The sequence below is a fragment of the Psittacula echo genome, assembly GCF_963264785.1.
Source record: "Psittacula echo genome assembly, chromosome: 2".
Lineage (NCBI taxonomy): Eukaryota > Metazoa > Chordata > Aves > Psittaciformes > Psittacidae > Psittacula > Psittacula echo.
The window spans coordinates 41,164,771-41,182,979 of record NC_137737.1 but is presented as its reverse complement, the minus strand read 5'-3'; the positions used below and the strand labels follow the sequence as shown (position 1 = coordinate 41,182,979).

Here is an 18,209-nt window from a genome sequence, read left to right as displayed (position 1 = left end):
TCTAGTATGACCTTGTAGAGCTTTTAGGTAGTTTACTGTTATTCCTGCTAATTCTGAATATTTCAGTTGAACAGAGTAACCTTGTGGGAAAATATTTTTATTTCGTATTAAACTGACTTCAGAAAGCATTCCACGTTTGGGATAAGTTTATCCTGTTGAAATCAGTGGTTCTCTAAATATGGAGACATAATCATATGAGTTCAAGTGCCTTCTTAAATTGGGGCTATACTTGCCCTCATCTCTTGACTGAGGTTACTACTCTATAAAAGTTACTAGTCTTCTGGGGTTGAGTCTGTGTGTCCAGCTCCTGCTGAAGTCCATAGAGCTTGATAACTCTATGGAACAGATTTATAGAATCATAGAATAGTTAGGCTTGGAAAGGACCTTAAGATCATCTAGTTCCAACCCCCCTGCCACGGGCAGGGACACCTCCCACTAAACCGTGTCACCCAAGGCTCTGTCCAGCCTGGCCTTGAACACCGCCAGGGATGGAGCATTCACAACTTCCCTGGGCAACCCATTCCAGTGCCTCACCACCCCTACTGTAAAGAACTTCCTGCTTATATCCACTCTAAACTGCCCCTGTTTAAGTTTTAACCCGTTACCCCTTGTCCTGTCACTACAGTCCCTGATGAATAGTCCCTCCCCAGCATCCCTGTAGGCCCCCTTCAGATACTGGAAGGCTGCTATGAGGTCTCCACGCAGCCTTCTCTTCTCCAGGCTGAACAGCCCCAACTTTCTCAGCCTGTCTTCATATGGGAGGTGCTCCAGTCCCCTGATCATCCTCGTGGCCCTCCTCTGGACTTGTTCCAACAGTTCCATGTCCTTTTTATGTTGAGGACACCAGAACTGCACACAATACTTACCAGTGGCAAAAACTTCCAAATAAGACATAGTTCACATAAAAATAAAATTTTGTAGGTCTGGTACCTGGTTGTGGTAGACTGAATTTATTTGTAATTACTTTCTGAAAGCATTATCATTCTTCCAATGTAAATCTGGCTTGTGTCTTAATTCCATGGTGCCTTATCAAACGACGCAAACATACGTCCTATTCTGTAGCAGCTAGAGCTGAACCTCTGCTATTTGGGAATCTGCAGCCTTTCAGTTTGTATACAAAATTTTATGAAAACTTTCTGTGAAAATGGCTTTTCTTCTGGCAGGAAGGACATTGCACTGTGCGAGTGTGGAAGGGGGAAGTATATTTCAGTTTAGCAAGATTTACTGTTTGTGCAGTATCGTACAATGAGGAACAATAGCAGCAGCTTGGGGGGAGGGTTGTTTTATAAACATGGAAGTGTTCCAGCAGTCTGTAATAAACTTGTTTACCCTTTTCAGATTATGGTCCATTTTTTGGGAAGTACACATGGGGTGTAAGAACATCATTTTGTTTTCTCAAGGCTTTTTAATAAGTTACTACTTATTGTTACTACTTATTAAATTTAATAAGTTACTACTTATTAAAAAACTTTAATAAGTTGCTACTTATTAAAAAAAGTAGTGGTGTAATTCAAGTATGTAGCAACTGGCATAAACTTGTAATGGTAAAGAAAGATGCTTCCAGCCAAAAGCAAGTTGTTGTACCTTCTCTAAGGTATTTTTCCTGTTTGTAAATTTAAAGAAATCTAATCTATTTTTTATTTTCTGAAAAAGCAGAAGGCTTCTTTTGCTATTGTCTCAAGCACAAGTAGTCTGAAGCTTCCATCTAAAAATGGTCACTAATCTCTAGCAGGTTTTTCTTCTAACTACTACATGGTCATTAACTAATCTTTGCCCCTTGGGTTTGTAGGTAGGTAGGCATATTTTACAAAAGGAGGTGTACTGTACAATAATATTACTTGGCTTAACACTAGATATGAAAGCATTGTTATAGCTGTGGTAGTAGAGCTCATCAACCTCGTTGTGATCTTTTTTAATGTTACCAAATCACACTGCCTCAAGAACAGTCTTGCTCAGTTTTAAAGTGATACTGCGGCTACAGATTAATCCTCTATTTATAGTTATTGTGGTGTAATACAGTGTTCCTTTTGGATTTTTAATTACTGTATTTTTTTTTCCCAAAAGCTAATAAAGTATACGTAACCAAGTGCAACAAATTCTCATTCAGCACTGAGAACAACTTCTGAACCATTGATGGGCAATACCTTCCCCCAATCGTTCTTTTGTTCTCAGAATATTTTTGAAGTGACTTGTCAAGATAATGTGGTCTGTGATTACATGCTCTGCAGAATTCAGCTCAATGCAGATGTATTGAAAAAGGTTAAAAAATAAACGTGAGTGATTTATCTTTGTTCTAATTAAAAGTTGCATAGTTTTGTCTGACTTGATGCTTTTTTTTCTTTTAAATCAATTGACAGAATTCATTGACAAGAAGCGCACCCCTTGCCAATGATTCACAAGCACGCAGTGGTGCCCGCTTTCATACGTCCTACGACAAAAGATATATCATCAAAACTATAACAAGTGAAGATGTAGCAGAAATGCACAACATCCTGAAGAAATACCATCAGGTAATATGCTAAATACTATCAGGGTGTGGGATCTCTTCTTAGATATTATAATGTCGATTTTTTTTTTTTAGAGTGTTAAAAGTTTTAAATGAGTAATTGGGAGAAAAGTCACTTCAGACATTTCCCCTTTTGCACGAGCAATTTACTGTATGTCTGCAGTTCACAAGGCTGCACTTTTCTAAATAGCTAAGCTGGCTTTCAGTAAAATGATATGTCTGTATGATAGACAGACACTAACTTGGAGGCCATAGGCTTTTTAACCTTACTAGGAAGATGCTCTTTCTTTCTGCTAGTGCACTCTCAGGCATGAGGATACTTGCTTCTTGGGCTAGCTTGGAGATAGATACCTGTGTACCTGTATATCAGTGGTGCAGGTGACCCCTTTCTTCCCGGTCTGATCACCAAATGTTCTGTGTTTCACTAACAACAGATTTCAAACAATTAATGTTCTATTGTATGAGAAATGAAAAATTAGACTTAATTAATGTAAAATTCCTACAAATAAAAAGCCAGGTTTTGCCAGTGTGAATTTCCATAAACAACAGTAAAGTCAAAACTGAACAGTGGTGATCCCTCAAATCCAGCAGTCATACTGTGTCAGTGAATAATTTCTGTGGATGGCATGGAGAGGGAGCAGAACTTGGAAAATATGAGAAGCCCTGATAAAATCAGTGATGATTTCCTTAGCCCTAGGTCTGTTTGAATAAGCTCTATAGCTGCAGAAATTGGAAAAGCCTTTCAAAATCATCTAAAATCTGATACCAACTAGGAAGGGGTTTTTATCCTTTCCATTTTCCTGCTCACTTTCCTGAGTTGGGATTTCTGGTAAAATCTTCAAGGTATTTAGGGTTGGAACTTTTTTTACAGCTGTTTTAGGTGTGTTTTGTTTTTTTGTTTGATTTGGCGGGGGGGGGGTTGGTTCTTTTTTCTTGCAATGTTTTTGTTTGTTGAGGTTTTTTAAATACTGTTACTTCTGTAAAACCAGTTTTAAAGTCATCATTTGAGGTGGAGGGGAAACAAAAGCATGCTTTCAGGGTGCTTGGGTTTGAAGGTGTTGCCAGCCATTTTTGTGGTGCTGCTTGACTGTCTCCCTCTCTTCCCTTTCTGTGTTGAAGGAAGATGTCTGAATGCCCTCGAAGTCCAGAGTAGCTTGGAAAGCCTTCAGTGATATGAACTTTTTTCTCTCTCTGCATGTTGTTGTTCTGTTTAAATAACATACAGGATCACCATGTGTTTGTTTTAACGTAGATAAATATCATCACTATGACATGTTCATAAACCAATCTTTTAAATACAGTTTTACCAAAGAAAAATTTTAAACTATTATCTAACTGTAATGGGGGTTGTTTTTTATTAGTTTTCAGACTTACAATTTTGGGTTCAATCTGTAAGGCATTAAAGTTATAGTCCTTTTTGTATTTGGCATTAGAAGCTATAATTAATGATCCAGATTTTGAGACTTTATCCAGCTGAAAAGTCATATTGCCTTTCAAAACAGTCATCTCCTTTCAAGAGTGCTAATGAAGACAGTGCTAATGTGAATGAACTTCATAATTTGGACTCTTTTTCATTAATGCTTTCAAACATCAGTGTTCCTAATAAGCTAGGTTACAAGGAATAACTATCTGAAAGTTATCTGTACCAGGCACCTAGTTTCATTTTGCACTGGAGGAATATATCATTGGAAGAATAGCTCTCATTGAGATACCTGAAAAAGACTCATAAAGATCTGACTTGTGTTTTTTTGTCTCAGAACTTGAGAGCACGTTACAAAGTGTTGTAAATGCAGAGGAACTCAGGTACAGAGACAGCTTAATAACTGGACTTTTCAATGACATAAATTAATTGCAGTATCTTCAGCAATTTACTGAACAAGTAAATTACTTTGAAGTAAGTAAAAAAAAAAAAATTTAAACTAAATCCTACTTATTCTGGAGACAGCTGATACCATGTCCTGTGTGTTGCTGCTGAAATTTGAATGCTTAGAATCATTAGGTACAGCAGCTTGTCCTCTGATTTCTCTAGATATTTTTCAGACAAGTGAAGCTTATCTTAGCCTGCCTGATGAAGTCTAGAAAACCTGTTGTCCTGGTGGAAAGGTTTTAATAATTCCCTTGACCAATTCATTCCACACAGATTTGCCTTAGACTACCTTTCTGCTAGCAAACAGCGCAATGCCAGATAACATCCTTTGGCACTCGAGCTCATTAATGATCTCTGTTGTGGTTTTGCTTTGGACCAGCTAGCTGTCTCCCAAATAATTCTTGGCAAGGGTCAAGGTATTAACTCAGGTCAGTTATTATTCTTACGTAGCAGTTTGAATATGAGCATCATGTTTTAGAGGAGAATTTAATAATTTAGATGTAAGTTACTCCATTCCAACTAGGACTGATGCCAGAGGACAGTCCAAGACCCTTCTAATTCACTGGTATTGATGTGGCTTTATGGTTCTATCAGATGGCATAGTCGCAGTAGTACAAAACGTTTCAGATACTGCACTGGTACTTCTGTGGAAATCTTTGTCAGTAAAACAACTTCTCTTGAGTTCAGTTTATTTTAGCAGATTCTCTTCTGCCAGTAGAGGAAACGTTAAGTTCTCTGTACTGATTTACATACTTAACTTACTGCCCAGTGTCTTTCTTAATTGTAATTGTTGCTCAGTTAAAGAGGTTAATTGTAATTACACACAAATGTACCAGGTACAGGATTTCTAGGGAAAAGTCTGCTTGTTTGCTTTTCTCCACTTTCAGTTCGCTGACTGCCAGCAGCACTCACCACGTAAATGAAAATTTCTGTCCCAGCTAAATGTGCTTCACAGCCCAGGTGTGATTGTGCTTGGGACTACTTTGGGACTTCTAGTGGCATGTCCTTACATCATATCCTTGTGAGACTGCCCTTAGAGCAGAGCTGTATTTGAAAGGTTCAGTCTTCCAAGGAAGGAAGCATGCAGACATGTTCAACCCAGTTACATAGTGCAGGGATGATCTAGGAGGAACAACCTTTCTCACACACGTGAAGACTAGAGAGGTGATTCATGTGAATTTTAGAAGACTGTTTCTCCCTTGTTAGAGATCAAGTACCCCTGGGCAACCTGAAGTTAGATCATCTATCTATTATGAACAGTAATTTGTAAACCCTTGGTATCTTGTACCCTTTTCCACCTGCCCAAGAGGGCAGTAAATGTCTTCTGGCTACTTCTGACAATATTATGAGTGAAATTTGTGCCATTTATTGCAGATCATCTCTTTCCTGTCTCTTTCTCATTCCTTTCCCCCCCCCAGCTCTACAAAGTCATTCCAGGTTTCTTCCCTGGGTTAAAACTCTGAATAAAGTTTAAACCATAATATTACTCACCTGTTTTCCTAATTGCGGCTAACAGTTCCTAGCTGATAGAATCGTTCTAAACCTTGGAAGTACCTCTGCCCTTGCTTTGGGACCAAACAAGCTCTACCAGATGTTGAGCTGCTTAATGATAAATGCAAGAGGACAGCTATCTTTAAACAAAGAATATTGGGGAGGGGACCATGAGAAGTCAGAAATGTGACAGACTGGGTACGTTCTTCATTCACCAAAAGAGTCTTCATCCCTAGCGCTTGCAAAATATCTGTCGTTCTACTTGTATATTTTTGAACTATAAAGCTATTGATGAAGCATCTGAGAGTTAGTGTGGTCAGCAGAAAAACATAGCAGGGCAGTTCTCCCATGGACACCTCCAAAATGTAACTCCACGTACCAATGATTTTTTGTGAAGTTACCAAAGATTAAAAAGAAGCATGTAGACTGCCACCAGAAAGTAGAAATGAAGGTTTTTTCATCAGTAACTGGAGATCATGGAGATTTATAGTCCACAAACCCATCCAGTTCTTTCCATCCCTCTCTCCATCTGTCTGAAGGTACAATAGCCTATCTGGTTTTTGGAACTGTGAAGAGCTGAGGTTATAGTTACACAGTCCACTTACTTAGGTATTTACAAAAGAAGCAGGAATTTTGCATAGCTTGTAAACACTTGTAAGTCAAAAAATACCAAGTCGAAATTGCTTGGTTTTCGATTAACCAGAGTTATAATGGACATGATTGTCCACCTTAGAGAAATCAGGTTATATTCAGGAAACAGTAACTGGTTAGGAGTGAAAACCAAAGTAAGTTCAGTTTGGCTGAGGTATTACCTTTCTCGTCTCTGGGTAGAGTTCTGTTGCAATATGGCATAGCACTTTGCAAAAGTAACCAAGTTAGGTGCATTGCAATTTACAGTATTACTGCCACTATTGTAAATTTAAGAAATTATCAAGAGTTAAACCAAAAGGGTTGAATTCCAGGTCGAAGGCTTCATGCTAGAAATGTGTAGATAGCTAAAAATGAACCAGGCTTGAAGGAGTGTCAGGAGAAGTTACTACAGAAACACCATATAAGTATATATAGCAATTCCAAATTAAACCTGTTGAATCGTAAATAATAGTCCTGGCAATTGTAAATTATAGTTCCTATCTAAAATTATGAGTTGCTTAATTCATTTACCCTGTCTGATGTGATGCCTGCCTTTTTTTTTTAGTGGCAGCCAGGCCCACAACCTCAGACAGATGGTGAACACTTCAGTCTAAACACTGACGCTTTCTGTCAACTCATCAGATGAGTCTGACACTTTCAGTACTGAGTAGACGCACAAGAGATCATTATTTTCTCTTGCAGATTTTAAAAAGAAAAAAAAGCAACAACCAACTAAGCCCACCACTTCTAAGGAAACAGAGAATAATGTCCTTCTGCATGCTTGAAGTTGGAAAGCATCTTGGTATTTATGACTAGACTATAAAGTCCATCATGCATGGACCAGTCTTCTATTTATATTTAAAGACAAACTGGCCTAGAGCATGAACCAGATACGTTTCTAAGTGTTACGGTAAATACAAATGTATATCACATGTTATGCTTTGAATTTCCATGCTAGCCTGTTTCTAACTGCTGTAGTATTTTGTGATACATAGTATGAAATACTGCTTTTAGTCACATTTTAATAATTTGCAATTGGTTTGGGCTGCTTTTGTTATTGGCATACTATCAGTTATTAGTAGAACTCTTCTTGCCACTCTTCAGGTGTTACTTCGGCTGAACATTGTTTACTTATCAAATGCACTAGAAGCATGGTTATGCTCAAATGGGTCAGGTTTTTAAGTGTTAGAAAAGCTGTTATTGTATGGGCTCATAGATGTAGTTTCACCATTTAAAACTGTGTGAGTTAAGCAGGTTCATGTTAAATACTTAAGTAGTATTTGAGAGCAGAATCGACTATTCATTTGAAATACCTCTAAATATAGTGCAGTTGTGTTTAAAATCTATGCTCCTGACCCCAAGAGCATGGACCAGAAAAAATTGAATTAAACCACCTTCTCCTTTTGGCATTGTTAAGGGAGAACTCAACAAAGTCATCTGTGACAAGTGTGTTGCCAAGATTTCATCCCATGTTTAAGGAACAGGTAATAACCTGCTTCCTCCTAATGGAAGACTTCTCATTTCAGTGTATATTTAAGCTATATTTATATATTTCTTTTGAATGAGCTGTCCTGTGCAAAAGGTTTATTAATTTACATCAAATACAGAATATACTGTTGTAGATACTAGTTTATTTGTAGATATCTTCTAAACTACAAATATGGTTTTCAGGGGTAGAAATTGGTGGCAGTTGAGCAAAACTCTTTAGGCAAATGATTGATTCTGAAATGCCTGAATCGAGCTATCCTGGCCTCCCCAGTGAGATAAACTTGCTTTAAATCTTAAATTGATGTAAATTAGTGTAAAAGTGGAGTCTGGTGCTCTTTGAGAATAGATGATGGGTAGATAAAAGTTTTTTAAAATAAATGAAAGCAACTTGAGTGTCAGAAAAACCAGCAACTTTTGAACACCTTTTTTTTATTTTCATTAAAATGGACTTCAAAAGGGATTTATTATTCCTCAGTTCTGACACACAGGTAACTTCAGTAAAGAAATTGAGAAGCCATCTCAAAGCAGGTGAACAAGAGGGAATGGTTAGCGTACAAGCCTTCCACTATAAAACTACTCATGAGTGCATGTACCCTTTAGGTTTCCTATAGGTAGCTGTCCCTGTTCAATGCACATTCTCTTCCCTACACAGGTAATCATATGCAAAACTGACACCTATTGCACTGCCTGTCTCCCTGGCAACCAGCAGAAATAGTGAATAGTGGTAAAGGAGAGGGACTGCCTGTTTACCCAAGGCAGCACACAGCAGAGTGCTGGGGAAGTGAATGGGAAAAAAGGAAAGAATAGGATGAGCTAAAAAGGGGAAACCACAGCAGAAAGGAGAAAAAACAAAGTGGGGGTGGGGGAAATACCTTAGCTTCTGGAGAGGGAAAAAAAATTAAAGAAACAGGAAGGCAAATGAAAGGGAAAAAATGCAGGCAGTAAGGTGAAAAAATGGGAAATGGCACCAAGAGCAGGATTCAGGGCTGTGCAGGAATCAAGGAATAACAATAGCACAGTGTTATTAAGTGGAAGGTAGGAGAAAATACTAAAATCATAAATAGATAGAAGAACATTTCTGTAGGCTAAAAACATTTTTTTCACTGAACTGGTGACAATACAGGTTGGAGGATACACCAAAAAAGAAAGCTGGGGCTTAGGTATGTAGGAATTTGCACTGAGACGGGCTGACATCAAGCCTCAGTAGGTTCATAGAATCATAGAATATTTAGGATTGGAAAGGACCTTAAGATCACCAGGTTCCAAACCCCCTGCCAGGGGCAGGGACACCTCGCACTAAACCGTATCGCCCAGGGCGTTGTCCAGCCTGGCCTTGAACACTGCCAGGGATGGAGCATTCACAACTTCCTTGGGCAGCCCATTCCAGTGAAATAGGGCTGCCTGTGAGAAAGAGCAATGTTGAGTTTTCACATAAAACTGAGATAGATATAATTCAGGATTTAGTCTTCACCAATGCCACATCATTCCACAGATTATCTCCAGGGGTAGAGGAGACTGCAAAAATGGGAATTTTACCTTCTATTTTTCCAAAAAGAGTTAAAAATGGCACTGATGCTTTGCCAATGAATTGTATGCGTTATGTTATCTTTTACTCATATCTTGCTAGCATTACCATGGGAAAGCAAGAAGCTAAGAATCTTATTTTTCTTTTAAATGACATAGGGAAAATTCTATTCTTATTAAGAAATCTTGAGGCTGTATACAAAAAAAATTATGAGAATACAGGGTCATAAAGAAGTTCTTGCTAATTTTCAGCTTTAAGCATGACTTTCAAGAGAGCTCAAAAAATTACATGTTTGAAACCTATGCTTCACAGCTGATCAAATATGTCAACATGCTGATGATACTTTATTTTGTTAATGGTAATATTGTCCTCATGCTGTGCAGAAAAATGAAAATTGCCTGGATTGACAGAAAATGATGGGGTGTTTATTGCAACACTCCGTAAAAAAAGATGGATTTTGTTACTGCATATAAGGGCTTGTAAATGTATTATCTAAGTATTACAGTTTTATTTAGCAAGGCTGCTTGATAGAATTGTTTTAATGTTCTTTTTAGAAAGAGTTAACATAAAGGAGTGAAGGTCTTTTCCAGTGAACTTTAGCAGTCCTGTTAAGCATGTACCGGCTTATTTTCTAGGCTCACTTTTATTCCAGCTGTGAGTGGGAAACTTCAGGAAATCATTCCTAAAAAACACCTTGAGGTGACTAAATTGCTACTTCATTTATATCAAGATGGACAAATTGAAAATCTGCCAACCGCAGTCACCAGTGCAAGTCCTGCTGGACTCCCACCCAAACAGATGACACGTTTTGCCTCCTCTGTGATGCAGATATGGGGGATTGATAGTTTCAAAGGTAGGAAGTTCTAGACCAACCTCGTAGATGCTGAAAGCAAGTGGCATCCCTCCCTCTTTCCTTTGTCTCCTGATCAGGATAAGAAATGCTGTCATGGGAAAGACTGAAATAATTCTAGGGGCTTTTCTTTAATTTGCAGTGGCATGAGTGTCCACAGTCAATATAGGGTAGGAAACAACTGTTGCAGTACAAGTTCTGCTTTGAGAAGGTCTCTTAGAAGTCTGCAAGAACACAACCAAGTCCCTTTATATCAAGTGAAGAGCAGGACTAGCAGAGCTTTTCATGTCCTCCTTCACACGCTAGTAACACTGCCTTTTCAGAAGGCTTTGTTTACAAAATGCTAACATGAAACAGCAGTGTTAGCAAATGGCTAACCCTAACTTACGAACAGGACCTAGGCAATATTCATTCATTGCCTTTTTTACCTTGTTACATAATACAGAACAAAGGGAGGGGGTCACATACTGCTAACCAAAGGATTTATTTTATGTTATTATAGTGGGTATGTTGCACATGTTCTGTGTTAGTGGCTTTGCTGTTTTCCAGAAGGGGGACACTTAGGACCAGAAAGGTTAAAATCAGAGTTAGCAATAGCTAGGTTGAAGAGATGGTTTAGTTGTCAAGACTGTGACCCTAGCAGCTGAGAGGAAGGGGTTATTAGTCTGGTACTTGAGATACCTAGCTGCTATTCCTTCATGTGGCATAAACTCTGTATGATTTTGGACAAAGTTTTTGTGTCTCAGCTCCCTGTATGGAAAATTGGAGTAATAGCTGGGTAGGGTTTTTTTGAATTCAAATTCTGCAGTTAAGAGCCATAAGATTAGGAATTAGAGTTGAGTGGCCTGAAATTCTGTAGCATTAAACCCTTCTTAGAAAATAGATCGGTTTTTATCATCCTTGCAGAACCTAATCATCTTGGAGAAGGAATCACTCAGTAAATGTTTTTATAAGAAACAACCGTTCCTACCTTCTATGAAGCATTAGAAAAGTATTTGTTTAGGATATATGCCACATACTGGTGTTTATAACAAGATAATCAACGTAGCTTTACTAATGGCATGGTTTAGTGTGAGGTGTCCCTGCCCATGGCAGGGGGGTTGGAACTAGATGATCTTAAAGTCCTTTCCAACCCTAACTATTCTATGATTTTATGATTCTGTGATTCTATAATAATAGGAATTAATGTTTCAAACAACGTTCATGTAACCCCAGCATTAATAGTTCTAATTTCACTTCGCAATTGGATCTGTAAGAGAAACTACTGATGGTAAAAATGTATCCTGTAATAGGTAACTGCCTTGTGGGGGTGGTAACAGCCCAATGATTGAAAATTCTCCAATTCAAGAACACCAACTTAAAACTTCTGCATCTGTTAAATACAGAATCTTCTCAGGTACAAACTGGTCAATCTTTGTGCATTACTCAGGTTTGGTGGCCTTTTGCTGTATTTTGGGGCATGCAATCATATCTCCTTCCTGAGGTTCTGATTTGCATTCATTGAGCCTCTGCAGCAGCTTAAGATATTTTGCCCATTCATAGGCAGTTTGAGCTTAAAAATGCTTTGCTGTGAAGTGACACAACTGCACCGTGACTGTGTTCTCTGCTTTGGGGCTTGTGACCTCCAGTACTGCCACAGGGCAGACAGAAAGGAGCATTACAGCCCAAATTGTGCCAGCAACATTCAGCAGAGCTCATGTGATAGAGTTGCTACTCAAAGTGATGTTCAATTCAAAGTCAATGGTTTCCATCTTTGTTCATTGCCTTTGTTTCTTGTTGGAAATTATTGTTTTCAGGACTCCTAAATCTTTCTATTTTTATTTTGATATCTGAAAATTGAAAGTCTGGGTGTGATATGTGCAGATTCCGTTATAAAGTTAGTGAAATTCCTTAAAATTAGCAGAGGATCCGAAAATTGCAAAATCTCCAGGGTTCTAAGTGCTTTGTTACATTATTTCTCATGAAATACTAACTGCTTCTGTTAAACAATTCACGTGGCTTACTCAGTTAACTCGTTTGAAAGTTTCCTCTGTTTTAGAATAGTGTGGTTCTAATAATGAGGTCACCCTGGCACAAAAGACACAACAGTTTCAGTATTCAACAGATATTTGAGGCTGACTTTGGTTAGTTGTCATGTTTCCTGTTTTGAGGCTTGAATTTTTAAACTTTCTCCAAGTTCCTCTGTTTGAGACTTGGTAATAACAGAAAGAGGAAAGCTGGTGAGTCCTTTTCTGGCTTGCGTCTTTGTGGCTTAACTTCTCCTTGGTTCCATGAAATATGAGTGGATATGTTAGAGCTGGTTTTAGGATTAATACAGTATGGGCATTTTTATTCTGGGACTAAATGTTCATTCTGCAATAGTTTTCATCATCAATGTAGTCTGTACTTTTTCTGCTTCCTCCAGTGTTTTTTCCAATAGGAATTCAAACGATTAGTTGCAAGGCAAGTGATAAAAAAAAGCAAACAGACAGGTTTCAAGTGCAGGTGGCAAATCTTTTCAAGGTTAATAGCCCATTTGTAATGGAATATGGTGACTTTAAGGAAACATAATGATACGTAAATAATCAAATGCGGGGATCTTGCACTTCACGCTCAACTCCATTGACCCTGTAATGTAACCATCCCATAGGAACTAGCAGAAAGTTGGTGATAATAAATAGTAAACCTTGCTGGTGACAGCACCATAAATGTTCATCATCATAAATATTGAGAATGGAGGAACATACAAATTAAATATTATCTGGGACAACATAGTACAGAATGCAGCAGTATGATGTTCAGAAATGTATTTGGTTTTTTTTTATATCAGTACCAAATGTTATCTGCATTAAGTGTGCTTTTTGGACCAGAAGAGTGGAAAGGTCTGTCAAATGGAGCCTGCTCTTTCTATGAGATTGTCTACAGACATGAAGGGTTATAAATTAAACGCTTCAAGATTTTAATTTTTAAACCATGGACTGAAAGGAGGATAATCTCCTGATTAAGGGGGTTATTTTGGCATGATTTTTTTAAGGTTTGTTTCCACACAAATGTATATTCAGCAAGTAAATGTGTTGTTTCTGGGTGGTTTATATTTAAATGCATATAAATATATATATATAATCTGTATCCATCCTCATTTCTGTTTTGGTTTTTTTTCTTTTGCTCCTGCAGTTTATTGTGGAGTGTCATGGGAACACACTTCTTCCCCAGTTTTTGGGCATGTACCGGCTTACTGTTGATGGAGTTGAAGTATATATGGTTGTTACAAGAAACGTGTTCAGCCATCGTTTATCTGTTTATAGAAAATATGACTTAAAGGTGAGAAATAACTGCTGATGAATTAACTGACAAACTAGCTGAAAATCTTTACTATAATTGTTAGATTATGCCGGTGCTTGAATATTGCTTGGAATTTTAATGAATTAAAACTGTTTTATGTAGGAGCCACGATTAACCGGTTTACTTCTGCATCTACTAGAAAAATTGAAGGATAGTTCTATAGAAATTATACAAGTATATTTGTATTGTGCGTGTTTAAATGGACCATTTTAACCAGGTGTGTTTGTTAAATGTAGCTAAAGGTTAAAGGTAAAACCCTTCATGCAAGTGGAATAATAATTCTGCTTCCTATAGGTTTTTATCAACATTATGAAAAGCCACAGCTGATTCTGCAGAGGATTTTTGTGAAATAACCAAATATCATCATCATTTAAACCAACAAAATGCTACTAACAAAGTACATCACTAGTACAAAAGCTTCATATTTTATCCTATATTTTAAAAATAATTCAAGTAAAAAAGAGGTTCTTAAAAAAAAAAAATAACCCACAAAATTTCTCTTGCCTTTATCATAAGGTGTGTTTTAGGTTTGCTTCAGAAGATTTATCTGCTTATTGTAATTTTGCTAGTAGTTAATATACAGTGCTTACAACGCATGCCCAAAATATAGTCTTGGTCTTTCTGCCTTAAGGGTTTATATTTTCATTTTGTCCATAAAGTTTCCCCTTAAAAACTGAATTCTTTCTAATACATTTAATTTCTATGCGTTGAACTCCTAAGTGCATCTGCAAACTTGTTTTAAGATGGTTATTTAGTATTCTAGATTAAAATATTTGTAATGCCACGTACTGCACTGTCCTTTCCTACTCTCAAGTATCTACCTTGCAACTACCAAGCAACTGGTCAGGTAGTTGGCTGAACATGATCTTTAAGAACTGATTTTGAGATTGTCAACAACTGACTGGTTAATATTTAGCGTTATTGGCAGCAGAGCTCACCCGAGAAAGATACTTTTTTGAGAGAACTGTATGTGTTGTAGAGCATCATCATGCAGTAAAAAAGGGACAAAAGCACAACAGAAAGTAATGTGACATACAATATGTTCTTAGCATTGTTGTCAACAGCTCTTATTTACCTCTCTGAATGCTTTTGTACTCTATTCAGTTTGTCCAGTTGGACAGAATTGCTTTAAAGATAGACTTCTCTTTCAGTTTATATTTAACATCAATACCATATTATTCTGCAAAGAGCCTTCACTGAGCAGATTTATAGTGACACTGCATATGTTATATAAAACACTTTTTCTTGATTTCCATTACCACAGCATCTGCAATTGTAAGTTCAGAGTCTTTTCGTACGTGAATATTTTTGACACCAGCTTAGAGCTCACTTGTAGCACACGTCTTCACCTGTGTAGATACTAAGAAAAAGAGATCACAAATCAGCATAGGATTTTGAAGGTATTTTTCTGGCCACTGAGGCATTTTATTAAAATCACTTCAAATTTGTCAACCTCCCTAATTTTTTGCTATTGTAAATCCACTTTTTTTCCTCCAGTTTGGTTTTCAGCTGATCCTTTTTCAGGCCCAGTAGTCATTCAAACGATCTGTGGGAGCACAGAATACAGTATAAAGCATGTACTATCAGTAAACTAAAATATCAGACTTTTACCAGGCTTATTATCAGTTAACAGTGTAATGCAACGAAATTCCCTGCTTGCTGGACCATACATAGTAACTAAGACAAACCCAATTATCTTTTTTCTCCATCCTTTCTAAGTTTTCTAAGTTCCTCTCCAAAACCAGAATAAAACATGGTATAAAATGATGTGGTTGGGAATCCTCACATTCTTTATTATGACTCCACTGTAGCATTTCTTTACACTTTCCAACAAGCAATGGAGTTAATTTACCCATCTTTCAATGTCCAATTATCATGTTTCTTGTTATTATTTCTTGCAGTGCTATTATGTGATAAATGCTGGGTACTTAAAGGTGTGGTCCTGCTCCAAGAAATTTGCAAGGAAATATATACAGGCTTTTTTTTTTTTCTTTTGTCATCTCCAGCTTACTCAGAAAGCTACTAATTTTAATTAAAAAAAAAAGTTACATGTCCAAAATGTCTTTGACAAGCACTGTAAATCTTGTGAATCTGCAGTTGGTCTCATCTCTTCTTTTAACTTCATGTTGCTGTGAGGTGCTTTGTTCTTGTTTGTGATCTTTTTAGTATTTGTGTGTGTTTATATTGTGTGACATCCTTTTCAAATGTGTATTACATATGTCCAAATAGTTATATAGAATAGGCTATTCCATGACCGTACAGCTAAATTGGCACAGAAGTATGAGAAGTCCACCAAGCAAACTGAACTTCCAGGGTGATAGTCTCAAAAGGAGAATGAGACATGAGTAAGAAGCTGCAGCAGTCAGGAGGATAATAGATGTACATCACTTGAGGATTTAATCCATCTTTCTTCTCTCATGATACATCTTCTTCAAATGATTGCAGCAGTTAAGCGGCCCCGAGCATTCTACGTACTGTATCACCTTTCTTTAAAACAGCTCTCAAGTTCAGAAGGATGCAGTTCATCCACTTTTTCACCTGTTATCGTAACATTTTCAAATTAGTTTCTGACATATGCACATTTTTAGATCCATTTTTTCTGTTTCAGGGCTCTACTGTGGCTCGAGAAGCCAGTGACAAAGAAAAGGTATGGTGCATTTCTGTTTCTTTTTCAGTTATCTAACCTGCTAGCTAGTCTCAGGACAAACATAACCAGTGCTGTTCTGCCCGTTTTCTTTGTTTTCTGTCGTATTCTCCCTGCTTGAGTTCTACCTTATTCCTTCCTTTATCTTTCCTCTATTTTCTGCAGACCTTTGAATATTGGTTTGCAATGGTGTTGAGATTTCAGAGGTAAGTGAGCCAATCCTCTACCTCCTCCTTTTCCTTTTTTCTCTTCTCTTAGTTTCTTCAGGGCCTGCCCTGTGGTAGGAAAACATCAGGACCTTCTTCTCTTCTCTCCTGCTTCTTCATCTTCTTTCTCTTGCTCTTTAACATTAAGATACATGGATACTCCATGTCAGTTATTGGAATTATGTGACTTGACACCACTTCTAAAGTGAATGCAAAGATGAACCAAACCTTGAATTTTGAGAACCTTTGGGTACATAAAGCTCATACAAATGAGCAAACAACTGAAAGGCTTAGATGTACATGTAGCTATAATGAGAGGCTGTCTCTGTCAAATTATGAGCTGAAACTTTGCTCTAAAAGGAAATCAATCACTTTATTTTTCTCCATCTACAACTTCAATTCATTTGGAAAATTTAATGCTCTCAAAAACAACATTTCTTTGAGGTTTCATTGAAATAGCCTGATGGCATTTCAGGAGAGGTTTTTCTAGAGATTCTACAGATAATTGAAGGTGGAACATAGTCTCCATCACCTAAGACGTCTTTAGATTTCCAAATTTGGGGTGAATTCTAGGAACCCATGACCCTTGTTTTCTTAATTTTTCCAAGCACGTGCCTTCTGAATTAGCATAAGATCATTCAGCAATTCACTTAAAAGACTTCATTTTGTGTTGTCCCCAAATATCATCCAGATAATTTGTTTTTCTCCTAAGCATTAGACATACCATGCCTGCCTGAGTCTTCTACATACCACACAACTGCACTAGTAAGAGATGTGCAGCAGCTGTCAGTCCTACAATTATTGCTGCATGAAAAACTGCTGAGTTTTTCCACTTTGTCCTAAGGTGTGACCTTCTTCCAGCGTTAGGCAACTACCATGTCCCAAATGCCAACTGCAGTTACAATAGTCAGCATTAGCTCTCTTTTGCTGTACCGGGCCCTCAAGATCATGTCTTGAATGGTCTCTATTCTTTTCTTGTGGTCTGGTTTTGTTCTTGTTTAGTAACACAACTCTTAACATTTTTAAAACAGAGGGATTAACGCCTTCAGGGTCTTGTAAACGATACATGATGTCATTGAAAACCTCTGTTGGTTAGTACTAAAATAATTCGATAGAAATTACGAGGGCAAATTATTTGGATGGGACTAATGCAGGTTGCAAAATTAATGCTTGGGATAGTAACATTAAAATACTTCATATATTCAGCTATACAGGAGCTGATACTGTACAGATATTTAGTGCAATGGGTTTGTGCCTTTTTAGGACTATGTCTTATAATACTATATTTATATTATTGTTACGAATAGTTTAATAATGGTACACACATACCATAGACTCATTGAGTGAGAACCTCAAAGAATCAGTGCCTTGATTTTGTTCCCATGTAAGTTCCTGGCAGAATTACTGTTGAACTCTTTTATAGCTAAGTTGTGTAGTTTTATATAACTGTATACAACAATTCTCTAAACTTAATGTGAAACCATAACGTCAGTAAGGCAAATAACAAAAATTCCTATCAAATTCAATACATTTAGTCCCTCCCTTTTATTTTGAGTACTTCTGTGAAAGAAATATAAAAACAGCCCTAGTCCGCCAAATTCTTCTTCTGCTATTTTAAATCTCACACATTATTTTGTTTTCAAAGGAATTCGATTTCTTGGAGGCAGAACTGCACTAAACT

General features: G+C 37.3%; 1 protein-coding gene across 2 annotated transcripts in view; it reads left to right on the top strand.

The window, feature by feature from the left end:
- Positions 1-18,209, top strand: part of PIP4K2A (phosphatidylinositol-5-phosphate 4-kinase type 2 alpha) — a 117,117-nt gene that overhangs the window by 82,290 nt on the left and 16,618 nt on the right. For both annotated transcript variants that reach the window (XM_080639424.1, XM_080639423.1), the window contains exons 4-6: positions 2,358-2,510; positions 13,511-13,657; positions 16,287-16,325. In XM_080639424.1, the coding sequence (XP_080495550.1) occupies positions 2,358-2,510; positions 13,511-13,657; positions 16,287-16,325 (339 nt within the window). The remainder of the gene's footprint in view (positions 1-2,357; positions 2,511-13,510; positions 13,658-16,286; positions 16,326-18,209) is intronic.